The 27,738-nt window shown below is 40.5% G+C and overlaps 1 protein-coding gene across 2 annotated transcripts in view; it reads left to right on the forward strand.

Moving 5' to 3' along the window:
• The first annotated feature begins 355 nt into the window (after nt 1–355).
• The window catches only part of GC (GC vitamin D binding protein), a 56,660-nt gene continuing 29,277 nt past the window's right edge, over nt 356–27,738 (forward strand). For both annotated transcript variants that reach the window (XM_070756884.1, XM_070756886.1), the window contains exon 1: nt 356–511. In XM_070756884.1, the coding sequence (XP_070612985.1) occupies nt 448–511 (64 nt within the window). In that variant the 5' untranslated portion in view covers nt 356–447. The remainder of the gene's footprint in view (nt 512–27,738) is intronic.

Consider the following 27,738-nt stretch of genomic DNA (forward strand, 5'->3'; position numbering starts at 1 on the left):
AATATTAGGTTTAAATCTGTTGTGTGCTCTTGTGTTGTTGTGGTTGAAGCTGAAGTAGTCGCCGACAGGCAGGGCATTGCAGCATATGATCTTGTGGGCAATACTTAGATCTTGTTTAAGGTGTCTTAGTTCTAAACTTTCTAGGCCCAGGATTGAAAGTCTAGTCTCATAGGGTATTCTATTGAGTCTGTTGAGTTAATGTTTAAGTCTAAACCTGGTTTGGGGGGGGTCAATGTTACTCTTCTGTGTTTGTCTGATTCTGGACCTTGGCTTCCTGCTCTCTGACTTTTGTAAGGTAATTAATCATTGATCAAATATATACATATCTAAAGGGAAGCTATATATAAACATAGAGGTTCGTTTATCAACTCCCACTTGCAATCCAGCTGTAGAAAACCAACCAGCCTTATATGCACAGCAATCCAGTGTAATCATCAGGGAACTAAGATGAAGGTTGGGATTGTAAGCCTCCTGTTGCTCCTGCTTGCATTGGCTCATGGACTTCAGAGAGGTATGTTGTTCATATTGATCCTATTTCTTTTATTTAATTAATTAATTATTTTGTCCAATACAGAATAGAATAGAATGGAATGGAATAGAATAGAATAGAATAGAATAGAATTTTTATTGGCCAAGTGTGATTGGACACACAAGGAATTTGTCTTGGTGCAGATGCTCTCAGCGTACATAAAATAAAATACTATACATTTGTCAAGAATCATGTGGTACAACACTTAATGATTGTCATAGGGGTCAAATAAGCAATGACGAAGCAATATTAATAAAAATCTTAGGATATAAGCAACAAGTTACAGTCATACAGTCAACCTGGGAGGAAATGGGTGATAGGAATTATGAGAAAAACTAGTAGAATAGAAGTGCAGATTTAGTAGAAAGTCTGACAGTGTTGAGGGATTTATTTGTTTAGTAGAGTGATGGCGTTCGGAAAAAAACTGTTCTTGTGTATACTTGTCTTGGTATGCAGTGCTCTGTAGCGATGTTTTGAGGGTAGGAGTTGAAACAATTTGTGTCCAAGATGTGAGGGGTCAGTCAATATTTTCCCTGCCCTCTTTTTGACTTGTGCAGTATACAGGTCCTCAATGGAAGGCAGGTTGGCAGCAATTGTTTTTTCTGCAGTTCTACACATTGAAGAGAAAGATATGTAATAATACTGTATAAGTAAAGAAAAGAATAGAAGAAAATATATAAAAGTATAGGTGAAAATATTTGAAAAGAAGAAAAGATAAATGAGATAAGGAGAGACAATTGGACAGGGGACGGAAGGCACACTGGGGCACTTATGCACGCCCCTTACTGACCTCTAAGGAACCTGGAGAGGTCAATCGTGGAGAGTCTAAGGGAAAATGTTGGGGGGTTAGGGGTTGACACTACTGAGTCAGGTAATGAGTTACACGCTTCGACAACTCGGTTGCTGAAGTCATATTTTTTACAGTCAAGTTTGGAGCGGTTAATATTAAGTTTGAATCTGTTGCGTGCTCTTGTGTTGTTGCGGTTGAAGGTGAAGTAGTCGCCGACAGGCAGGACGTTGCAGCATATGATCTTGTGGGCAATACTTAAATCGTGTTTTATGCGACGTAGTTCTAAACTTTCTAGAGCCAGGATTGTTAGTCTATTTTCGTAGGATATTCTGTTTCGAGTGGAGGAGTGAAGGGCTCTTCTGGTGAAATATCTTTGGACATTTTCAAGGGTGTTAATGTCCAAGATGTGGTATGGGTTCCAGACAGATGAGCAGTAGTCAAGGGTGGGTCTGGCAAAAAGTTTTGTAGGCTCTTGTGAGTAGTGTGACATTGCCGGAGCAGAAGCTACGTAGGATCAGGTTAACAACTTTAGTTGTTCAAACTGCCATCTCTATGCGGATTCATCATTGTCTCGAATAAGACCAATCGCTGTTCTATTATCTGCAAACTTCAGTAGTTTTAACAGATGCATCGTTTGAGATGCAGTAATTGGTATAGAGAGAGAAGTGGAGAGAACACACAGCTTTGAAGTAGAGGGCGGTGTCAATTGTACAGCCTGATTTTGCCTCGCTTCCCCTGCTGCTTCATATCTGTTAGGAAGCTTATGATCCACTTACAAGTGTGTTCAGGTACCACTAGCTGGTTCACTTAGAAAAGTATCTGGAATGATGCTATTGAATGCTGAACTGAAATCTACAAAGAGGACTCTTGCGTAGGTCTTTGGAGATTCAAGATGTGGTAGGATGAAGTGCAGAGCTGTTGCTCTCTTGCTGATGATGTAAAATCTATCTATCTATCTATCTATCTATCTATCTTCTATCTATCTATCTATCTATCTATCTATCTATCTATCTTCTATCTATCTATCTTCTATCTATCTTCTATCTATCTTCTATCTATCTTCTATCTATCTTCTATCTATCTATCTATCTACAGTATCTATCTATCTATCTATCTATCTTTCTATCTATCTATCTATCTATCTTCTATCTATCTTCTATCTATCTATCTATCTTCTATCTTTCTATCTATCTATCTATCTTCTATCTATCTTCTATCTATCTATCTATCTATCTATCTATCTATCTATCTATCTTCAAAATGTCACAGGTCTGTGTTATTGCCGACAGAATCAGTTCAGAGTTTAGTTTCCTCGGATGAAGAAGAAGGTGGGAGTGACTCGGCAGAGGAGGGCTTGGCACACAGCCCAGGCTGTCAATCTCAGTTATCTTCCATTGATTCGGATGAAGACGTTTTGGATCCACGCAAGCGCAGAATTATGCGTAGAAGAGACCAAGTAAGGACATATTACAGGAGATAAGAGCGGCAACCTGTGTTTGGGTGGGGCTCCAGTAATTAGGGCTGCTGCTATAAATAGCAGCATGTGGGTTTGGCCGTTGTGGAAGAATATCTGTGGGTTTGGCCATTGTGGAAGAATATCTGTTCGCAGTTGTCAGGAATCTTGTGTGCTGGACTTTGTTGCTTTTTCACGCCTTTGAAACCAAAGCAGAGCAACGTGTGTGTGTCTCACTTCGTTGGAAGAAGAAGAGTGTGAAGTTTCTCCACAGCTGCTAGCTAAGTACTTAATGACTGCTTAAGGGAAATTGTACAGACTACCTGGTTGTTTTGGGAAGAGTGTTCTTTGCAATACAAAACGAGTGCTTAGTTTATTTTGACTTTTGTGATAAAGATCATTGTTTTGAATTTTCAAACGTGTGTCTGTCTGAAATTTGTACCCTTGAATTTTCGGGAGGCTCCTAACAGAGAGCCCGGCAGAACAGGTGCCCACCATCAGAACAAGATTCACACACCTCCACCAAAATGGGGGCATTTCTTATATATACCATTTTAATTCAAGAGCAATACAGTGATCCCCCGATTATCGCGAGGGTTCCGTTCCAAGACTCCTCGCGATAATCGATTTTTCGGGATGTAGTGGTGCGGAAGTAAAAACACCATCTGCGCATGCGCGCCCCTTTTTCCATGGCCGCGCATGCGCAGATGGTGTTTTTACTTCCGCACCTGGGAAGACCCAGCAGCTGAGGAGCCGCCTGCCTGCCCGCTTGTCCGCCTCTTTTCAGCTTGTCCGCCGCTTGTCCACTTGTCCGGCCGCCGTTTGTCCGGCCGCCGCTTGTCCGCCGCTTGTCCACTTGTCCGTCCGCCGCTTGTCCGCCCGCCGCTTGTCCGCCCGCCGCTTGTCCGCCACTTTTCCGCTTGTCCGGCCGCCGCTTTTCTTGTCCGCCCGCCGCTTGTCTGCCGCTCTAGGAGTTGAAGACCCAGGGAAGGTTCCTTCGACCGCCCACCAGCTGATCTGCTCGGCAGCGCAGTAGCAGCGAGGAGCCGAAGATGGGGTTTCCCCGTTGCCCACGCAAAGGGGAAACCCCATCTTCGGCTCCTCGCTGCTACTGCGCTGCCGAGCAGATCAACTGGTGGGCGGCCAAAGGAACCTTCCCTGGGTGCCACCCGCCGCTCGAGAGCAAGAGGGGGAGAGATAGAGAAAGAGAGAGAAGGAAAGAAAGAGATGAGAGAGGGAGGAAGAGAGTGTGAGAGAGGAAGAAGCAAGAGAGAGAAAGAGAGAGAAAGAAAGATGAGAAAGGAAGGGAGTGACATCATCGGGTGGAAAAATCGCGATATAGCATTTCGCAAAGATCGAGATCGCGAAACTCGGGGGATCACTGTATATCTATTTACATCTTATAAAGTGATCCCAATTTATTCCTTGCAGCTTGGTCTCGAATTCTACTCACCATATATCATCTTACCTTGTCGCAAATCAGTTTCATTAACCGAGTTCATCCACTTATCCACAATCTCAAATTGAATATGATCCACCATGTACCAGTACTAATTTTGCATTGTCCGTTTTGTCACATCCTTCCAACCCAAGACTATGACCGCCTGAGCGCTTTCTATCGCTGCTTGTTTTATTTCTCTGAATCCTCCCATCGCGTTGCTTTTAACTAATACTGCCATTTCCTTTGTAATTGTCCATCGTATGTTTAACATCCTAAAAATATCCTCTTGCACGTTTTTCCAGATTCCAAAGACTTCCTATCCCCCTGGAGGCTCTCTGGAAGCCAAAAACGCCCTCCCAAAGCCTCTGTGCAAGCCAAAAATCAGCTGGTCAGCACACACATGCATTTTGGAGCTGAGCTATGGCAATGGCTCATGTGCCAGCAGATAGGGCTCCATGTGTCACCGGTGGTACCCGTGCCATAGGTTCGCCATCACCATTCTAAAGTCAGCTTTTATTTATTCTCCAATCTACAGGGGGTAGACAAAAAAATGGAAACACCTTGCAGCTCTTCCGTGGAATCCAGATTTGTGAAGCTCCCTTCAAACAGTTTTTATGGAAACTGGGTTCTGTACCTGTCTATTGAGCTCTGCAGTGATTTTAGAAGCTGTGGTCTTGCGATCTACTCTAAAAATTCGCTTTAGAATCTGTTCTGCCGGCATGTTTCAACCGCCCTTAATTACAGGGTAATTAGTCCAGGAAGACACACACCACATGATAAAAGGAAAACTCAAAAGTTTTTATAAACAGAAAAACAGAAACAGCTGCCTTTTTAAATGTCAAAGGGATTTTCTGGTACACACAAGGCACAGGTTAAATGCAATCCAATTGCTCACCCAATAACTGGGAAATTGAGTCCAATTCTAAAGTCCAGAGAGTCCACACACAATCTTGAACAGCACAACAACCATGATCTTGATAAAACAATGAATCAGATAAACTGCCACAAGGCTAAACCAGCACACTGTTCTTTTTATCTGTAGCACTAATTACAGCAGCCCCACCCAACCACAGGTGGCCTCATTTTCTCTTGTAATAATCCTTCAGTTGTTGTCTCCTATGCATCACTCTACGCATGCGTGGATGTGTCATTAATTCTTGTTCAGAATCCAGGGATGATACAGATGATTGATCTCCTCCCGGGCTGTCTGCCAAACTCCCCTCTTCCCTGTCACTCACCCTTCCTTGGTCAGAGGAGGCTTCGTCGGCAGATTCCATCGGGAGCAAAACAGGCCTGCGGCATGTGGATGTTTTCCCCACATCCATCTGCACATTCCTTGGGGCAGGAGCTGGGCCAGAGCTAACCACAATAGAATCCGACAGTCTCTGTCAGCCAAGTTCGACTTTCGACCAGACCTGTGCTTGGCTGAGGACTTTTTCCCTTCTCTATCAAAAACAGTCATTACTTTTGAGACATGACCTCTTGAAACGCCAAACATTCGAGTACTTTCTGTTAACTAGCACCTGCCGTTCGAGCACCAACAATTTGGCCTCTTTTAAAGTCTGAGAGGTCTGCCATTTTGAGAAGGTTATAACCAATTTCCTTAAATTTCTGTTTAAAAAAAGGTAGTTTTAAAAAAACATATCAAGTAACAGAATTTTTTTTTAAAAAATCATTAAAATATGTCAAGTTTTGATTGATTTGAACATGTTTAAACATTATAGTATAGTCTGGAGGACAGAAGGAAAAGGGGGGACATGATCGAAACATTTAAATATATTAAAGGGTTAAATAAGGTTCAGGAGGGAAGTGTTTTTAATAGGAAAGTGAACGCAAGAACAAGGGGACACAATCTGAAGTTAGTTGGGGGAAAGATCAAACACAACATGAGAAAATATTATTTTACTGAAAGAGTAGTAGATCCTTGGAACAAACTTCCAGCAGACGTGGTAGATAAATCCACAGCAACTTAATTTAAACATGCCTGGGATAAACATATGTCCATCCTAAGATAAAATACAGAAAATAGTATAAGGGCAGACTAGATGGACCATGAGGTCTTTTTCTGCCGTCAGTCTTCTATGTTTCTATGTTTCTATATTTCTATTATAATGCCAAAAAGTCAAGTGTTTCCATTTTATTATCCACCTCTGTATAGGCAGATCCTTCTATCTTGTCTTAGAATGCTGAACATATCTCTTTCCATGGCTCCTTGTGCCACTCGCTTTTGTGTCGATTGTGAAGTTAGTTTCCATGTTTCACCGGCATATGTTAGAGCAGGTAGCACGCACCGATCGAAAACTTTTGTCCTCAGGTATAAAGGGAGGTTGTTCTTGAAAATTATGCTTAGCACCGATATCTGTGGAACTTTTAACGTGAGAAAAAGAACAGCTGAGAGACTCCTAGTCTTGTAATGAAAAAAGGCAGCATTGAAGCTGGGAATGTAAATGGAACTTGATGATAGGTAGGTAGGTAGATGATAGACTAGAATAGATAAGATGTATTAAATATGATTTAATATATAGACATAGATAGATATAAATATAGGCAGACAGACACAGACAGACAATAAATATAGATATAGTCAGATAGATAGAAAGAGACAGATGATAGATAGATGATAGATAGATAGATAGATAGATAGATAGATAGATAGATAGATAGATAGATAGATAGATAGATAGATAGATAGATAGATTAGATAGATAGATAGATAGATAGATAGATAGATAGATAGATAGATAGATAGATAGATAGATAGATAGATAGATAGATAGATAGATAGATAGATACAGATAGATAGGCTAGGTAGGATAGATAGACAGACAGATGGTAAATAAATATAGATACAGACAGACAGAGACAGACAGATGATAGATAGATAGATAGATAGATAGATAGATAGATAGATAGATAGATAGATAGATGATAGATAGATAGATGATAGATAGATAGATAGATAGATAGATAGATAGATAGAGAGAGAGAGAGAGAGAGAGAGAGAGAGAGAGAGAGAGATAGAGATAGATTGGATAGGTAGGATAGATAGACAGACAGATGGTAAATAAATATAGATACAGACAGACAGATACAGACAGATGATAGTTAGATAGACACCCAGACAGATGATAGATAGATAGATAGATAGATAGATAGATAGATAGATAGATAGATAGATAGATGATAGATAGATAGATAGATAGATAGATAGATAGATAGATAGATAGATAGATAGATAGAGATACAGATAGATAGTATAGGTAGGATAGATAGACAGACAGATGGTAAATAAATATAGATACAGACAGACAGAGACAGACAGATGATAGATAGATAGATAGATGATAAATAGATAGATAGATGATAGAGAGAGAGAGAGAGAGAGAGAGAGAGAGAGAGAGAGAGAGAGAGAGATAGAGATAGATTGGATAGGTAGGATAGATAGACAGACAGATGGTAAATAAATATAGATACAGACAGACAGAGACAGACAGATGATAGTTAGATAGACACCCAGACAGATGATAGATAGATAGATGATAGATGGATAGATAGACAGACAGATAGGCAGGCAGGCAGGCAGACAAATAAGTAGATGATAGAGAGAAGACCTAAAATATCAGTAGATAAACAGCATATAGATGGATAAAGTCACTTTTCGCAGTGTTGTAGAAACTTCCAACAGTGACTAAAGGAGTGCTTGTAAGACAACCATTCCCACAACCCACTAAGCACAAACAACAGATAATTCTCCCTCTGACATTTTTCATTAAACCCCAAAGCCTTTTTCAGAGCTTAAGGGCTTCAAATTACCTGATAATTAATATTTCCATTACACTGGCATTAAAGAAACCCAGGCTCTGCAAAGCCTCTAATTGAAATATATTTTGGGGGGATGTAATAAATAGAAAGCCATCACAAAAACAGAACAGAAACAACCTTTATTAAAACGGATTCAAAGTCAGAGAAAGTTCTTTCCAACAATAATATTGCCGATCGGAATATCAACATATAGAATAAATGATACAAGATTACACAACAGGACCAAGTGTCAAAGTGGAATGCAAGCGACAGGTTAAATGAAAATAATACAATAGGGCAACCTCATGTTTCTGGATCACACCTGTAATTTAGCCCGATCAGACCCATATGTGTAGATCTCACCTGAACTGTTTTATTCAAATAGAAGGCTTAGATATAAGAATAGAATAGAGTACAGTAGAATAGAATAGAATAGAATAGAATAGAATTAGAATTAGAATTATTAGAATTAGGGGAGGGGAGAAGAGAAGAGAGGAGAGGAGAAGAGAAGAGAAGAGAAGAGAAGAGAAGAGAAGAGAAGAGAAAATATGGAATGGAGAATAGAATATAGAAGAGAAGAGAAGAATCATAGAGGAGAAGAGAAGAGAAAATATGGAATGGAGAATAGAATATAGAAGAGAAGAAAAGAAAGAGAAGAGAAGAATCATAGAGAAGAAGAGAAGAGAAAATATGGAATGGAGAATAGAATATAGAAGAGAAGAAAAGAAAGAGAAGAGAAGAATCATAAAGAAGAGAAGAGAAAATATGGAATGGAGAATAGAATATAGAAGAGAAGAAAAGAAAAGAAAGAGAAGAGAAGAGAAGAATCATAGAGGAGAAGAAAAGAGAAAATATGGAATGGAGAATAGAATATAGAAGAGAAGAAAAGAAAGAGAAGAGAAGAGAAGAATCATAGAGGAGAAGAGAAGAGAAAATATGGAATGGAGAATAGAATATAGAAGAGAAGAAAAGAAAGAGAAGAGAAGAATCATAGAGAAGAAGAGAAGAGAAAATATGGAATGGAGAATAGAATATAGAAGAGAAGAAAAGAAAGAGAAGAGAAGAGAATAATCATAGAGGAGAAGAAAAGAGAAAATATGGAATGGAGAATAGAATATAGAAGAGAAGAAAAGAAAGAGAAGAGTTCTTAACAGTTAACAGTTGTTAAACAAATCATTGTGCTTGTTAAATTAGGAGCAGGGTCGGTCGTTAAGTGAATTTGGCTCCCACCATTGACTTTGCTTGTCCAAGGGTTACTCAAAATTTCCGCTAACAGTTCTCCAGAACCCGCTGGATTTCATCCCTGATTGGGAGGAACTCTGGAGTATACACGTTCTATTTTCTATTGCTGGGCTGAGCAACATTGCCAAGAAAGGCTTCAAGAGTTGTTAACCTAATCCTACGTAGCTTCTGCTCCGGTAAACTCACACTACTAACCAGAGCCTACAAAACTTTCGCCAGACCAATCCTGGAATACAGCTCATCTGTCTGGAACCCACAACGCATTTCGGAGATAAAATGTCTACAGTTATTTTACCAGAAGAGCCCTCCACTCCTCCACTCGCAACCAGACTTACAATCCTAGGTTGAAAAAGCTTAGAACTACGTCATCTTAAACATGACCTAAGCATAGCCCATAAAATCATCTGCTACAACGTCCTTCCTTTCAACGACTACTTCAGCTTCAACCACAACATGAGCACACAACAGATATAAGTAAACCTGTTGTGGTTAGCTCTGGCCCAGCTCCTGCTCGGCTGATGAAGGCTCCTCTGACCAAGAAGACATGAGTGACAGGGAGGAGGAGAGTGTGGCAGACAGCTCAGAAAGAGATCAATTATCTCTCTCCTCCTTGGATTCGGAACAAGAGTTAATGATACAGCCACGCATGCGGAGAGCGATGCATAGGCAGCAACAACTGAGAGATTATTATCAAAGAAAATGAGGCCACCTGTGGTTGGATGGGGCTGTGGTCATTAGTGAGGCTGCTATAAATAGCAGCCTGTGGGTTTGGCCATTGTGGAGGATTATCTGATCCTTGTGTTTCATGACTGCTTTACTGACTTTGACCTTTTGTGTGCTGATTTTTCCCCGCTTTGAAACTAAACCAGAGCAAAGTGTGTTTCACTTTGTGAAAGAAGGACTGTGAATTGCCTCACAGCTGCAAGCTAAGTATCACAGAACTGTTAAGGGACTTGTACAAATTACCAGTTTGTTTGGAGACGAGTGCTCTTTGCTATACAAAAAGAGTGCTTATTTTATTTGAATTTTTGGTATAAAGAACATTGTTTTGAATTTTCAAATGTGTGTGTGTCTGAAATTTGTACCTGTGAATTTTCGGGAGGATTCTACCAGAGAGCTCGACAGAACAAAACCGCTCCAAACTTGACTGCAGGAAATACGAGTTTAGTAGCCGAGTAGTTGATGCATGGAACTCACTACCAGGCTCTGTAGTATCATCCCCTAACCCCCAAAACGTTACCCTTAGACTGTCCACTCTTGACCTCTCCCGATTCCTAAGAGGTCAGTAAGGGGCGTGCATAAGTGCACCAGCGTGCCTTCCATCCCCTGTCCTAATGTTTCTCTTTTACTAGCATCATGTATATAAATATTATATCTTTGTAGACCATCAATACACACGTGACAAAAACAAATAAATAAATAAATAAAATAGATCACCCCCATGGTAGAAGCGGGAGGCAGAGAAAAATAAGGGATTAACTCACGTTCGTGCCATTTTTTACCTTATTTTGACTAGCCTGCTGCTGCCTGCCAATGAATTTTTTTTTTCTGGGAACAGATGTTGGAAGCCACAATAGCCAGGCTGAGCCTTAATTTTCCCTCCAGCCTGGCCATTGTAAGTGATCAAGGCAATGTTGCAACGTTTCCATTATGACTCGGGGGCAATTTGGTTTGTTTGATGGGAAGCAAAGTACATCGGCTCTCGGCGGGGGTCAGTTTTCAGTACTGCCTTGTCCGCAGGCTGCCTTTTCCTTTCCAGGGGCTCTGATATAATTTATCCTTGATGGACCCTGATTGCAGAGGATGCCAACTAAGCTGGCCTTTATTCTCCATCCACCGAACAAATAAATTCAGGGCCAAAGTTAAAACTCCTACTGCAGTGCCTTACCACGTGTAGATGTTGGCCAAGGCAAATTAAAGGTAGTTTATTTGGTTTGACGCATTAGGCAACTCGTTTCTGGACGGTGCTTTTTTTTATTAAAAAAAATTGTGCTTCTAAACTGCCAAATGATAACTGCCCTCCGATTAGATGATTAAAATTACTGATAACCCACCTATGCCGCCAGGCTTGGGGGACTTAACTGACCCTTAGCTGTTTCATGTTATGTATGGTTTATTTGGATGGTATGACTGTTTTATAATGGGTTTTTATAATTGTGTTTAATATTAGATTTGTGCTTTGTATTTTGTTGTGAGCCGCTCCGAGTCTTCGGAGAGGGGCGGCATACAAGTCTAATAAATTATTGTTGTTGTTGTTGTTGTTAAAATAGGTATTTAAAATACTGGGGGTTGTCTTTCGGAAGATATATTCAGCAGGAAAGGAGGAGGGAGGGTAGGAAGGAAGGAAGGAAAAAAGGAAAGGAAAGGAAGAGGAATAGAGAGAAGGAAGGAAGGAGGGAGGGAGGAAAGAGGGAGGGAGGGAGGAAGGAAGGAAAGGAAGAGGAATAGAGAGAAGGAAGGAAGGGAGGAAGGAAGGAAGGAAAGAGGGAGGGGGGGAAGAAAAAAAGGAAAGGAAGAGGAATAGAGAGAAGGAAGGAAGGAAGGAAAGAGGGAGGGAGGGAAGGAAGGAGAGAGAGAGAGAAAGGAAGGAAAGAAGAAAGAAACAAAGAAAGAAAGAAAGAAAGAAAGCAGGAAAGGAGGAGGGAGGGTAGGAAGGAAGGAAAAAAGGAAAAAAGGAAAGGAAGAGGAATAGAGAGAAGGAAGGAAGGAAGGAAGGAAGGAAGGAAGGAAGGAAGGAAGGAAGGAAAGAAGGAGAGCAGAGCCGAGACCAGTAATCCAGGAAGTGACAGCCACCAGTCAGCTGGAGCTGTGCACGCATCTTCATTTCCGCCAGTGGAACTGCGTTCTACCCCGTCCTGCCTGTTGGAGCATTCACAACTTCAGGAGGCAAGTTGTTGCACTGATCAACCATTCTGACTGTCACGAAATTTCTCCTTAGTTCTAAGTTATTTCTCTCCTTGTTTAGTTTCCACCCACTGCTTCTTGTTCTACCCTCAGGTGCTTTTGGAGAATAGGTTGACTCCTTCTTCTTTGTGGCAACCCCTGTGATATTGGAAGACTGCTATCATGTCTCCCCTGGTCCTTCTTTTCATTAAACTAGACATGCCCAGTTCCTGCAACCGTTCTTCCTATGTTTTAGCCTCCAGTCCCCTAATCATCTTTGTCGCTCTTCTCTGCACTTTTTCTAGAGTCTCAACATCTTTTTTTGCATCGTGGTGACCAAAGCTGAATGCGATATTCCATTTTTATGCAGCTCATGGCCACCAGAAGTTATGAGCTGTATCTTTCTTTAGCTGTTTGTAATGCAGCTTGACAATGCAATATCAGTTTCATTGGCTCGGCACCTCAGGCCACAAGGAAAGTGCCTTTCAATTACCATAGATCAGTGTGCTAATAAACTTCTCATCAAATCAAGTGTCAACCAATGTTTCATTCGCATCGGGAGAGAGCCTGTTTTCATCCACTCGCTCGTCTGAGTAATGGCTTGGAAAAAGTAGATTCCCTTTGCTGTTTTCCAAGCAGATAATTCGCCAAGTTTTTCAAAGGTACATTTAAAATGTGTGTGTGTTTTTTGAATTACCACATTCTTTTTATAAACTAAAGGAATTATAACGTGCTTAGCATCACCGGTTAGGTCCCACAGAGTTGGCCTTCTCCGGGTCCCATCGACTAAACAATGTCATTTGGCGGGTCCCCAGGGAAGAGCCTTCTCTGTGGCGGCCCCGACCCTCTGGAACCAGCTCCCCACTGAGATCAGAACTGCCCCCACCCTCCTTGCCTTTCGTAAAGTTCTTAAGACCCATCTCTGCCGTCAGGCATGGGGGAACTGAGACATCTCCCCCGGGCTTATACAGTTTATACATGGTATGTTTGTGTGCATGCTTGCGTTTAATAATGGGGTTTTTAGTGTTTTTTAAATTATTAGATTTGTTCCTACATTGTCTTTGTTATTGTTGTGAGCCGCCCCGAGTCTACGGAGAGGGGAGGCATACAAATCTAATTAATAATAATAATCATCATCATCATCATCATCATCATCATCATCATCATCACCACTACGGTTTTAGTTTCCAACTGTCACATATGCGATGGATAGTTTATTTGCAGATTTACAGATTACTGTACTAAAGTTGGAAGGGACCTTCTAGGTCATCTAGTCCAACCCCTGCTCTAGCAGGAATCCCTACACCACTTCAGATAAATGGCAGTCCAATCCAGAATATCTCCAGGACCGCCTTCTGCCGCACGAATCCCAGCGACCGATTAGGTCCCACAGAGTTGGCCTTCTCCGGGTCCCGTCGACTAAACAATGTCGGATGGCGGGACCCAGGGCAAAAGCCTTCTCTGTGGCGGCCCCGACCCTCTGGAACCAGCTCCCCTCGGAGATTAGGATTGCCCCCACCCTCCTTGCCTTTCGCAAACATCTTAAAACCCACCTCTGCCGTCAGGCATGGGGGAACTGAGATAGCTTCCCCAGGCCTATATTGTTTATGTATGGTATGTTGGGTGCATGTTTTTTTAAATTATGGGTTTTTAGTTTTAAATATTAGATTTGTATTGTATATTGTTTTCTATTACTGCTGTGAGCCGCCCCGAGTCTACAGAGAGGGGTGGCATACAAATTTAATAAATAATAATAAAATAATAATAATAATAATTTCCTGACCTCAGGTGGCCCGATAGGTCCATTTTTGCCCTCTGCAGGCTCCAGAGGTTTCCCTAGAGCCTGGGGAGGCCAAAAACACCATCTCCTGCCTCCTGGAACCTGTACAGGCAGTCCTCAACTCCCCGTTGTTTTTAGCATTTAGACTTATACACCGCTTCGCAGTGCTTTACAACCCTCTCTAAGTGGTTTACAGAGAGTAAACCTATTGCCCCCAACAATCTGGGTCCTCATTTTACCGACCTTGGAAGGATGGAAGGATGAGTCAACCTTGAGCCTACTGAGATTTGATCTGCCGAACTGCTGGCAGCCGATAATCAGAAAAAACAATATCTAAGTATTTAAGCCTTAAACAAGATCTAATTATTGCCCACAAGATCATATACTGCAACGTCCTGCCTGTCGGCGACTACTTCAGCTTCAACCACAACAACACAAGAGCACACAACAGATTTAAACTTAATATTAACCGCTCCAAACTTGACTGTAAAAAATATGACTTCAGTAACCGAGTTGTCGAAGCGTGGAACTCATTACCGGACTCCATAGTGTCATCCCCAAACCCCCAACACTTTACCCTTAGATTATCTACGGTTGAGCTCTCCAGATTCCTAAGAGGTCAGTAAGGGGCGAGTACAAGTGCACTAGAGTGCCTTCCGTCCCCTGTCCTATTGCTCTCCTATATCTCCTATACCTTTCTTCTATTCCTATATCTCTTCTTCTATTCTTTCATTGATATGTTCTATTACTATACCTTCTTTTCTATTATTTCTTAGATATATTTTACAATGAGTATCTCCTCTATAACCTTCATCATGTATTTTACTATGTGTATATAGATATATACCCACTAAAACCCTCATTGTGTATTGGACAAAATTAATTAATTAATTAATTAATTAATTAATTAATTAATTAATTAATTAATAGTAGCTTGTAGTTCTGCACTCTAACCACTGCACTACCAAGGCTCTCTCTCTCCTATCTATCTATCTTTCTATCTATCTATCTATCTATCTATCTATCTATCTATCTATAATCCATCTATCCATCCATCTATCTATTTATTTATCTATCTATCTATACTCTATCTCTCTGTCTGTCTCTGTCTATCTGTCTGTCTGTCTGTCTCTCTCTCTCTTTCTCTCTCATATATATGTCCATTCCATTCCATTCCATTCCATATATTCTATTCTATTCTATTTATTATTTATTAATTGGATTTATGTGCTGCCCTTCTCCGAGGATTCGGTGCGGCTTACAGCATGTACTAGAAAAAAAAATACTGTACAATAAAATTGTCAGTATTTTAATACAGTAAAATTACAGTTATATTTTAGTTTTTTTGTTTGACTTTGGTATAATATCCAGAGCAATTTTATCCTGTCATTCTTTTTAATTGAACTGCTCTGGGCACAGGTGGCTTTAATCAAGGGCAGCCGTAAATTTTGTCACTAAATTTATGGGTGGATTTACTCTTGCTTCTCGGCTTATCTTTTTTTGTTTTTAAATGTTCACTGTTAAGTTTTATAGCTCGTCCAAGGTCTTGGCTGTGGGGGCAAGGAACCCTCTCTCCAAGATTGGGAACAGCTGTTTCAGAGGATGTGGGAGAAACTTCACAGGGTTTTTTTCCCCCCCTTTGCATAACCTTCGGAGTTGGCTTTATTAGAAATTGCAAACTCCTTGAGCTTGTTTGGAGCTCAGCTATCGTATACAGTGAAAAGTAAAGGAAACGAAATAAACAAACCCCAAAACACAAAGAATTCACCCCAAATAGGAGAAATATTATATTTCAGATAAAAGATATAGCAAAAAAGAATATATTTTTTTCTTGATTGATGATTATCTGATAAATTGTAAAATGTAAACATAATTAAGATATACAAATATATACAACAAATTTTGAAAAGCCGCAGTTTTAGCAGTCAACAGTACAGTTGACAACTCGTTTTGTTTATGTGTGTGTAATGTTTTATTTTATTTTTATTTATTTTATTTATTTATTGGATATGTATGATTGGTTTTTAAAATAAGGGTTTTTAGCTTCTTTAGTATTGGATCGTCGCACGTTGTTTTTATTACTGTTGTTAGCCGCCCCAAGTCTACGGAGAGGGGCGGCTTACAAATCCAATAAAATGAAATGAAATGAAATGGATTTGTATGCCGCCCCTCTCCGCAGACTCGGGGCGGCTAACAACAGTGATAAAAAAACAGTACGTAACAATCCAATACTAAACAACTAGTTTTTTGTTAGTTTCTTACTATTGTTTGTTTTTGTTGCTTTTTTTCTTTAATGTATTAAACTAATAAGGATTATTTTATAGAAATTGCAAACTCTTTGTCTGAGAAACTCTTGGTCTGAGAAAGATTGTGGACCAAAACAGAGGAGCGGGGGGGATTGTGCTCACATGGACTATGGGTGGGGTCGCATTGAATTATGGGCATTCAAGCATGTGCAATAGCCATATACACACACGGCACACAAAAAAAGGTTCGCCATCCCTGTGTTAGATCCTTCATCCCTGACTATGAGCTAAGTAGGTTGCGTTGATGGAAGTTTTATTTATTTTTTATTTATTTATTTTGTCCAATACACAATGAGGGTTTTAGTGGGTATATATCAATATACACATAGTAAAATACATGATGAAGGTTATAGAGGAGATACTCTTAGTAAAATATATCTAAGAAATAATAGAAAAGAAGATATAGGAATAGAATATATCAATGAAAGAATAGAAGAAGAGATATAGGAATAGAGGAAAGGTATAGGAGATATAGGAGAGCAATAGGACAGGGGATGGAAGGCACTCTAGTGCACTTGTACTCGCCCCTTACTGACCTCTTAGGAATCTGGATAGGTCAACCGTAGATAATCTAAGGGTAAAGTGTTGGGGGTTTGGGGATGACACTATGGAGTCTGCTAATGAGTTCCACGCTTCGACAACTTGGTTACTGAAGTCATATTTTTTACAGTCAAGTTTGGAGCGGTTAATATTAAGTTTAAATCTGTTGTGTGCTCTTGTGTTGTTGTGGTTGAAGCTGAAGTAGTCGCCGACAGGCAGGACGTTGCAGCATATGATCTTGTGAGCAATACTTAGATCTTGTTTAAGGCATCTTAGTTCTAAACTTTCTAGGCCCAGGATTGAAAGTCTAGTCTCATAGGGTATTCTATTTCGAGTGGAGGAGTGAAGGGCTCTTCTGGTGAAGTATCTTTGGACATTTTCAAGGGTGTTAATGTCTGAGATGCGGTATGGGTTCCAAACAGATGAGCTGTATTCAAGGATGGTTCTGGCAAAAGTTTTGTAAGCTCTGGTAAGTAGTGTGAGATTGCCAGAGCAGAAGCTACGTAGGATTAGGTTTACAACTCTTGAAGCCTTCTTGGCTATATTGTTGCAGTGGGCTTTGGCACTTAGATCTTTTGTTATTAGTATGCCAAGGTGTTTAACCGAGTGGGGATTATCTGTAATAATTTGATTATTCAGTTCGTATTTGGAGTTCAGATTCTTCTTCCCAATATGTAGGACAGAGCATTTGCTAGTTGAGATTTGGAGTTGCCATGTGTTAGACCACTCAGAAACAGCGTCAAGGTCTTTTTGGAGAGTAGTTATGTTATCGGTGGTGTTGAAGAGTTTTACATCATCGGCGAAGAGGACACAGTTGCTTGTGATGTAATCGCAAAGGTCAGGAATTCAGAAATTAGGTCAAGGTGGGAATCCATCGATCCATTGAGTGGAAATTTACTGTCAAGGTTTGGCAATTGTTTGCCCGCATTTGCCACCACAAAATGTCTCCGTTTACGGGAAGTGATAAGGTATTGGACTACGGATCAGTTCTGTGTGTTCTCCTGCTGTTTGCTTCCTTTTGTTTGTTTATCTATCATGTGTTCTTAGCCATGAAGCCAAACCATCTATTTGCTAATCTTTGAGACCCAAGATTAGAGTGACTGTAATACCTGTGTTTCCCTGGAAAAAAAAAAGACCAGATCTTATATTAATTTTTTCTCCAAAAGATGCATTAGGGCTTAATTTTGTTAGCTTATTTTCAGGAAAATACGGTGATAAATGCGTCCGTCTGGCTCACGATTTTAACTGGGGGTAGGGCTTATATTATTACAATCCTAGGTTTATAAAGTTTAGAACTACATCGCCTTAAACACGATCTAAGCATAGCTCATAGAATCATAGGCTACGACATCCTTCCCATCAACGACTACTTCAGCTTCAACCACAACAACATATGAGCACACAAAAACCTTAATGTAAACCGCTCTAAACTCGACTGCAGGAAATACGACTTTAGTAATCGAGTAGTAGATGCATGGAACTCAGTACCTGATTCTATAATATCATCACCTAACCCCCAAAACCTTACCCTTAAACTGTCCACTGTTGACCTCTCCCAATTCCTAAGAGGTCAGTAAGGGGCGTGCATAAGTGCACCAGTGTGCCTTCCGTCCCCTGTCCTAAGGTTTCTTTATATTTTTTTACTAGTATCATGCATATGAATATTATTATATCTAATGTTTTTTTCTTATTTTTCTTTTTACTAGTATATGTATATATATATTATTATATCTTTACATACCTCCAATATGTACTTGACAAAACAAATAAATAAATAACATAAATAAAATAAAATAAATTATATTTATTTTAGGGGTAGGGCCACGACCACTCAGCAACCAAATTTTGCTAAAATTTTTGAAGCTCACCCCTGATCCTAAGTATGAAAAACGATATTAAGACACCTTTTTTCAATGTAACTTTCAACAGTCACTAAACGAACTGTTGTAAGTTGAAGTCTTTCTATATTTTATCCATGACTATATAACTCTGCATTACACTTGAAGTACAAACGAAAGACAATTTTTACTGGTTTAGGCTCCACTCTGTCTAGATATACACTGCTCAAATAACAAATCCTAGATCTGAATGAATGAAATGTTCTCATTGAATACTTTCTTCCGTACAAAGTTGAATGTGCACAACAGCAGGTGAAATTGATGGTCAATCGGTGTTGCTTCCTAAGTGGACAGTTTGATTTCACAGAAGTTTGATTTACTTGGAGTTATATTCTGTTGTTTAAGTGTTTTGAGCAGTATAATTTGGAAAGAAAGAGGAGGTTATTTCTGTGTAAACATTGTTTATTTATTTATTTATTCATTTGTCCAATACATAAGTACATAGGAAGAAAAATAGACATGTAGTAATATATATAAGGGTAAAAGGGTAAAAGATATATATGAAAGGAAGACAATATATATGAAAAGCGAGAGAAAGGAAAGACAATTGGACAGGGGACGAAAGGCACACTAGCGCACTTATGTACGTCCCTTACTGGCCTCTTAGGAACCTGGAGAGGTCAATCGTGGGTAGTCTAAGGGAGAAATGTTGGGGGTTAGGGGTTGAGACGATTGAGTCCGGTAATGAGTTCCACGCTTCGATAACTCGATTGTTGAAATCATATTTATTACAGTCAAGTTTGGAGCGGTTCGTATTAAGTTTGAATCTGTTGCAAGCTCTTGTGTTGTTGCTGTTAAAGCTGAAGTAGTCATTGACCGGTAGGACGTTGCAGCATATGATCTTGTGGGCAATACTCAGTTCGTGTTTTAGGCGCCGCAGTTCTAGGCTATCTAGGCCCAGGATTGTTAGTCTATTTTCGTAGGATATTCTGTTTCGAGTGGAGGAGTGAAGGGCTCTTCTGGTGAAATATCTTTGGACATTTTCAAGGGTGTTGATGTCTAAGACCGAATTCCCACATTCTACTGAGGCATAGGATGGTTTGTTTGTTTGGTCTGGTTGAGTGAGATAGCAGATATTTGTATTTGCTCATGTAGCAGAGGTTAAGCAAGCAAGTCGAAGCCAGCGATATTCTCTGGTTTTTAAAAAGAGGTGAAGACAGCTAAAAGCTTATATGCGGTACATTGCTCAACAGTAGTAACTGTAAGAGGCATAGTTCCCTCTAAGCTGAGCAGTGAGCAATCGCTCACTTAAAAATCATCATCAACTCAGAGTTTTCCAAACCTACCCAGAAGCCGAGAGGGAAAGAGTGAGAGGGAAGGAGAGAGAGAGGAAGAGAGGAAGAGAGAGAAACAGATAGAAAAAAGAGAGGAAGGAAAAGAGAAAGAAAAAGAATGAGAGTAAGGAAGAGAGAAAGAAAATAAAAATCTAGTTTGAAACTAGCTCAACTATTTAAGTGGCATTTTGATATTGATAGAGTTGCCCTATTATGAGCTCACTGTTACAGACACACAGTACAGTATTTAATTTTGAAATTCTCTGAGGCAAAACAGGGTGGGTTTTTTATTTGTTTGTTTGTTTGTTTGTTTGTTTGTTTGTTTGTTTGTTTGTTTGTTTGTTTGTTTATTATTTCTGTGCTGCCCAGTCCCAAAGGGACTGCCGCTGAGACACTATACTTTTCCGCCCACCCCCCAAAAAAATTAGAGGGAACACTGGTAAGAGGGATCTTTAATGAACTATGCTCTGATGCTAAGGAGTTAGATGTTCTATTCCCCCTCCCCATCTGAAGAGAACTCTGTTCCAACTGCCAGTAGGCATGGCCAGCACGTGACTCATCGGGCTTGCGGGCTGGGAGTTTAGACATTCTACTCCATGCTAAAGAGTTCAGTTTCATTGCTCAGCTAATACAGCGGTACCTCTACCTATAAACGCCTCTACTTACGAACTTTTCTAGATAAGAACCGGGTGTTCAAGGGTTTTTTGCCTCTTCTCAAGAACCATTTTCCACTTACAAACCCGAGCCTCCGAAACTGTAACCAGAAAAGGCAGGGAGAAGCCTCCGTGGGGCTCCTTTAGGAATCTCCTGGGAGGTAACATGGCTGGAAATGGCGGGGAGAAGCCTCTGTGGGACCTCTCTAGGAATCTTCTGGGAGGAAACAGGGCTGGAAAAGGCAGGGAGAAGCCTCTGTGGGGCCTCTCTAGGAATCTCCTGGGAGGAAACAGGGCCGGAAAAGGTGGGGAGAAGCCTCTGTGGGACCTCTCTATTAATCTCCTGGGAGGAAACAGGGCTAGAAAAGGCAGGGAGAAGCCTCCATGGGGCCTCTCTAAGAATCTCCTGGGAGGAAACGGGGCTGGAAAAGGCAGGGAGAAGCTTCTGTGGGGCCTCTCAAGGAATCTCCTGGGAGGAAACAGGGCCTCCACTATCCCTATGGTTTCCCCAGACGCACGCATTATTTGCTTTTACATTGATTCCCATGGGAAAAATTGCTTCTTCTTACAAACTTTTCTACTTAAGAACCTGGTCACGGAACAAATTAAGTTCGTAAGTAGAGGTACCACTGTAGTTACGTATAAAGCAATAAAGGCAGGAAAAAAATCTCATAAGAAATGAATAAAATGACATTCATTTATGATTTAGATTAATAAGGTGTATCTGAACCCTCTTCTATAGCCACTTTCAAATTAATCTAGATTGTGGTCGAATACACTGTTTTCTCAAAAGTAATGTTCTATGGCAGTTAATATAAAGATCATGGCTAGATTGTGCTAATTTCTGCTTGGTGATCATGATTTAAGAAAGCTCAGCCAATCTGCTGTTCCTACTTAATTGAACCCAATTTTTTATTATTATTATTATTATTATTATTATTATTATTATTTATTAGATTTGTATGCCGCCCCTCTCCTTAGACTCGGCGTGGCTCACAGCAACAATAAAACAATGGATGACAAATCTAATAATTTAAAAAACATTAAAAACCCCATTATTAAAGCAATCATACACACAGACATACCATACATAAATTGTATAGGCCCGGGGGAGATGTCTCAATTCCCCCATGCCTGACAGCAGAGGTGGGTTTTAAGGAGTTTATGAAAGGCAAGGAGGGTGGGGGCAGTTCTAATCTCCGGGGGGAGCTGGTTCCAGAAGTCGGGGCCACCACAGAGAAGGTTCTTCCCCTGGGTCCCGCCAAACGACATTGTTTAGTCGACGGGACCCGGAGAAGGCCAATGCTGTGGGACCTAATCGGTCGCTGGGATTCATGCGGCAGAACATATTATATATTAGCCATTTGTTAACAAGTCCTTTGACACACACATGCATCACAACGTTTTCTCTCGAGCATTATTAATTGAGGCGGATTTTGTTCAATCCAGAAGTAAAAAAGCTTCTAAAATCAAATGATGATGACCAACACAAGTCTACCCCCTTCAGGGCATTGCAGGTATAACACACTATCTCTTCTTCTTTTTCCCTCAATACAAACAAGGTTATCTAATGTCCAGCTTGTGAATAGGAATCTCCATATAAATGCATTAAGATTGTTAAAAGAACAAGTTGCAAAAAACAAGAATTGTTCTGGATGTTTAACATCTACTGTAAATATCAATGTTGGCTTGCCAACCAACTGGTGTTGTGTTACACAAAAGGGAGGGTTGCTGTGTGCGGTGAGTATACACAGGCATACAGAGTAACAGAATAGGAAGGGGCCTTGTAGGTCATCTAGTCTGACCCCCTGCTCAAGCAGTTGTCCCTACACTGTTTCCGGCAAATGGCAGTCCAAATTCCAGTAGATGGTTTTCCATAAATTGCAGATGCACTTGTGCTTTTATATGCATAGAACAACTTTAACTTGATTAGTGATTTTTTTTACATTTTTAGCCCATTATTTTTTTATAAATAATTCAAGACAGAATGCATACCTAATGTTCCTTCCTCCTTCTATCATTCACACAACAACCCTGTAAAAGGTATTAAAATACAGTGGTACCTCAACCTAAGAATGCCTCTACTTACGAACTTTTTAAGATAAGAACTGGGTGTTCGGAGAAGGGCGGCATACAAATCTAATAAATTATTGTTGTTGTTGTTGTTGTTGCTATTTTGCCTCTTCTCAAGAACCATTTTCCACTTACAAACCCGAGCCTCCGAAATTGTAACCGGAAAAGGCAGGGAGAAGCCTCTGTGGGGCCTCTCTAAGAATCTCCTGGGAGAAAACAGGGCTGGAAAAGGCAGGGAGAAGCCTCTGTGGGGCCTCTCTAGGAATCTCCTGGGAGGAAACAGAGCCAGAAAAGGCAGGGAGAAGCCTCTGTAGGGCTTCTCTAGGAATCTCCTGGGAGGAAACAGGGCCAGAAAAGGCAGGGAGAAGCCTCTGTGGGGCCTCTCTAAGAATCTCCTGGGAGAAAACAGGGCCAGAAAGGGCAGGGAGAAGCCTCCATGGGGCCTCTCTAGGAATCTCCTGGGAGGAAACAGAGCCAGAAAAGGTGGGGAGAAGCCTCTGTGGGGCCTCTCTGGCAATCTCCTGGGAGGAAACAGGGCCGGAAAAGGCAGGGAGAAGCCTCTGTGGGGCCTCTCTAAGAATCTCCTGGGAGAAAACAGGGCCAGAAAAAGTGGGGAGAAGACTCTGTGGGGCCTCTCTAGGAACCTCCTGGGAAGAAACAGTGTCAGAAAGGGCAGAGAGAAGCCTCTTTGGGGCCTCTAGGAATCTCCTGGGAGGAAACAGGACCTCCACCCTCCCTGTGGTTTCCCCAATCGCATGCCTTATTTGCTTTTACATTGATTCCTATGGGGAAAACTTTTCTGCTTAAGAACCTGGTCACGGAACGAATTAAGTTCGTAAGTAGAGGTACCACTGTACTTTTAAGTTTATTCCTTCCTTCCTGAAAAGGATTCAACTGACTTTCTGTTCCATTTTTCTCCGTTTGTGATTTGCGCTGCCTCCCTCTACGCAGTTTCATGTGAGTTATGATGGTCGCTGTGAACTTTAATGCTTGCTGGTTATTGGCTTCTTGGTTTTGCTGTGTTTACTGAGCTTCTTTATGTTTCTTTGTTCCCTCAAGGAGCAAAGCTTCTTTCTTATATGTTTTACTTTCAATTTCTGGAGAACAGTGTCAACACCTGAGCTGAGCCGGCTCTTAATCATTTTGACAGTTGAATTGTTTCTATCTTCCCCATGCTGCCTCTTCCTTGTTTTGTATTTTCCAACTTTGTTCTACATCCAGGTGTGTTGTCACTAGCTTGTTATTATATACTGCCTAGAGAGGTTTGGCTTTTTTCAGTAAATACTGTACTTTTCAGAATACAGTGATACCTCGTCTTACAAACGCCTCGTCATACAAACTTTTCGAGATACAAAACCAGGGTTTAAGATTTTTTGCCTCTTCTTACAAACTATTTTCACCTTACAAACCCACCACCGCCACTGGGATGCCCCATCTACGGACTTCTGTTGCCAGCAAAGCACCCATTTTTGCACTGCTGGGATTCCCCTGAGGCTCCCCTCTATGGGAAACCCCACCTCTAGTCTGGGAATCCCAGCATCACAAAAATGGGCGTTTCGCTGGCAAGGGAAGTCCGGAGGTGGGGTTTCTCAGCGAGGGGAGCCTCAGTGAAATCGCAGCATTGCAAAAACACAGAGGTCCGGAGGTGAGGTTTCGAGGACTTTGGTGTTTTTGTGATGCTGCGATTTCACTGATGCTCCCTTCACTGGGAAACCCCACCTCTGGACTTCCGTTGCCAATGAAGCACTCGTTTTTGCAATGCTGGGATTCCCTGCTGGGATTCCCCTGCAGCATCGCAAAAACACAGAAGTCCAGAGGTGGGGTTTCCCAGGGAGGGGAGCCTCAGGAGAATCCCAGCAGCGCAAAAACGTCCGCTTCAGCTGGCAAAAGGAGTGAATTTTTGGTTTGCACACATTAATCGTTTTTCCATTGATTCCTATGGGAAACATGGTTTTGTCTTACAAACTTTTCACCTTAAGAACCTCATCCCGGAACCAATTAAGTTTGTAAGACAAGGAATCACTGCATAATATCTGGCTAGTGTTCTTAGTCTCGTCAGCTTCCGCACATTATTTTATCCCCAGGTTAGGGCTTAAAAAAAAACACTTATAGAAGTCTTCATAATGCAAAAAGGGAAAACTGTTGTTAATTAGATCAATTCAAAGGAATAAAGAAATATCTATTACATTTGTCTATTTATCTATTTATAAACATTTCAAACTAATAAAATTTGATATTTCTCTCTATATATATTTTAGAAAGAAAAAAATTATTAAGCATTTTTTTTATCCTACCAAATAACAATAGTTTTCCCTTTTTGTATTTTGTATGGAGCGATTGTAGCTCCTCTATATGTTATATGTTTGGTTTGGTTTTTCTGTGTTTGTCTGTAATGTTTGTCCTTTTTTATTTGAAATTTAATAAAAATATTTTAAAAAATTAAAAAAACTTATTAGGGAAGATCATTACACTAAGAACGACAATGGAAGATATATAGATTAGGGGAATTGAAGGCAGAACCATCCCTTTCCCTTGACCCCCCAACAAATGGTACCCAAGGGAACCCTGCCTGCCTCAACCAACATAGAGGTGGCACTTGGACATCCGTTTGTCCAGCCATCCACCCAACAACCTCCTGTATAACAGGGAGCAGGAGTATCTCCTAAGTAGCTGGAGAGAAGAAATAGAGGGAGACTTTTATGAGCCTCGGTGGTGCAGTGGTTAGAGTGCAGTACTGCAAGCTACTTCTGCTGATCCCCGGCTTGCCAGCAGTTTGGCAGATCGAATCCCAGTAGGCTCAAGGTTGACTCAGCCTTCCATCCTTCTAAGATCGATAAAATGCGGACCCAGATTGTTGGGGGCAATAGGCTTACTCTCTGTAAACCACTTAGAGAGGGCTGTAAAGCACGGTGAAGTGGTATATGAGTGGTGTATATTTATTTCAAATGCTCTTTTCCTCAGCGATTGTCAAACTGCATTGATGGGCCTTAAGTATGCAGAAGGCATCATTTTAAATGGATGTTCTGCACTTAAGCCAAGATTTATGGTCTCCCTCTCTCTCTCTCTAAAGCAAGAACTATCTAGAGTCAGAGCTAAATAGATATAAATGAAGCTTTGAGAGTTTGGTAGGGTAATTGGGAAAGGTTTCTAAACTCCATTTCTATCAACTAAGCTGTCAGAAGAAGAAAGATCAATGTAATTTTTATAGGGAGCTGTTTTAATAAATAGAGATATATTGTTCATGGTATACGATTTAGAACAGACAAGGTGAATGTTCAAAGGGGTTCATAATTGAAATCTGTTCTTTTCTGTCTACTTGTGATCAAAGTGGTAATAGAATTTGTTATGGCAAAGAGGTGGCTATTCCTTAGATCCTTGCTTAGTGCAACAAGCAGGTTTTCTTTTTCCTGTTCAATCTTCATCTTTTCCTTTTCCTCCTCTTCCTCCTCCCTTCTTCTTCTTTTTCTCCTCCTCCTCCTCTTCTCCTTCTTCTTCTTCTCCTCCTCCTCCTCCTTCTCCTCCTCTTCTTTTTCTCCTCTTCTCTTCCTCCTCCTTTCTTCTTCTCCTCCTCCTCTTCTCCTTCTTTTGCTTCTCTTCTCTCCCTCCTCCTTTCTTCTTCTTCTTTTCCTCCTCCTCCTCCTCTTCCTTCTCTTCTCCTTCTTCTTCTTCTCGTCCTCCTTTTCCTCCTCTTCTTCTTTTTCTCCTCTTCTCTTCCTCCTCCTTTCTTCTTCTCCTCTTCCTCCTCTCTTCTTCTTCTTTTGAGAGGCTGGAGAACCAACAGCAGAAATTTTGAGTAGTTCACAGAACCGGTAGCAGAAATTTTATATAGTTCAGAGAACCGGTAGTGGAAATGTTGAGTAGTTCGGAAAACCAGTAATTGAAATTTTGAGTAGTTTGGAGAACCGGTAGTGGAAAATTTGAGTAATTCGAAGAACCTGTAGTGGAAATTTTGAGTAGTTTGGAAAACCAGTAATTGAAATTTTGAGTAGTTCGGAGAACCGGTAGTGGAAATTTTGAGTAGTTTGGAAAACCAGTAATTGAAATTTTGAGTAGTTTGGAGAATCGGTAGTGGAAAATTTGAGTAATTCGAAAAACCTGTAGTGGAAATTTTGAGTAGTTCAGAGAACCGGTTTTGGAAATTTTGAGTAGTTCAGAAAATCAGTAGCAGAAATTTTTAGTAGTTCAGAAAATAAGTAGTGGAAATTTTGAGTAATTCAGAGAACAGGTAGCAGAAATTTTGAGTAATTCAGAGAACAGGTAGCATTAATTTTGAGTAATTCAGAGAACAGGTAGCAGAAATTTTGAGTAATTCAGAGAACCGGTAATCGAAATTTTGAGTAGTTTGGAGAACTGGTAGTGGAAATTTTGAGTAGTTCAGAGAACCGGTTTTGGAAATTTTGAGTAGTTCAGAAAATCAGTAGCAGAAATTTTTAGTAGTTCAGAAAATAAGTAGTGGAAATTTTGAGTAATTCAGAGAACAGGTAGCAGAAATTTTGAGTAATTCAGAGAACAGGTAGCATTAATTTTGAGTAATTCAGAGAACAGGTAGCAGAAATTTTGAGTAATTCAGAGAACCAGTAATCGAAATTTTGAGTAGTTTGGAGAACTGGTAGTGGAAATTTTGAGTAGTTCGGAATATAGGTAGCTGAAATTTTTAGTAATTCAGAGAACAAGTAGTGGAAATTTTGAGTAGTTCAGAGAACCAGTAACAGAAATTTTGAGTAATTCGGAGAATCGGTAGCTAAAATTTTGAGTAGTTAAGAGAACGGGTAGTGAAAATTTGAAATAGTTCGGGGAACCAGTAGTGGAAATTTTAAGTAGTCCGGAGAACTGGTAGTGGAAATTTTGAGTAGTTCGGAGAACTGGTAGTGGAAATTTTAAGTAGTCCAGAGAACCGGTAGCAGAAAGTTTGAGTAGTTCGGAGAACTGGTAGTGGAAATTTTGAGTAGTTCGGAGAACCAGTAATTGAAATTTTGAGTAATTCGGAGAACCAGTAGTGAAAATTTTGAGTAGTTCAGAGAACCAGTAGTGGAAATTTTGAGTAGTTCGGAGAACCGGTAGTGGAAAGAGTAGTA

Source organism: Erythrolamprus reginae, chromosome 7 (genome assembly GCF_031021105.1).
Source record: "Erythrolamprus reginae isolate rEryReg1 chromosome 7, rEryReg1.hap1, whole genome shotgun sequence".
In the NCBI taxonomy this organism is placed as follows: Eukaryota; Metazoa; Chordata; class Lepidosauria; order Squamata; family Dipsadidae; genus Erythrolamprus; species Erythrolamprus reginae.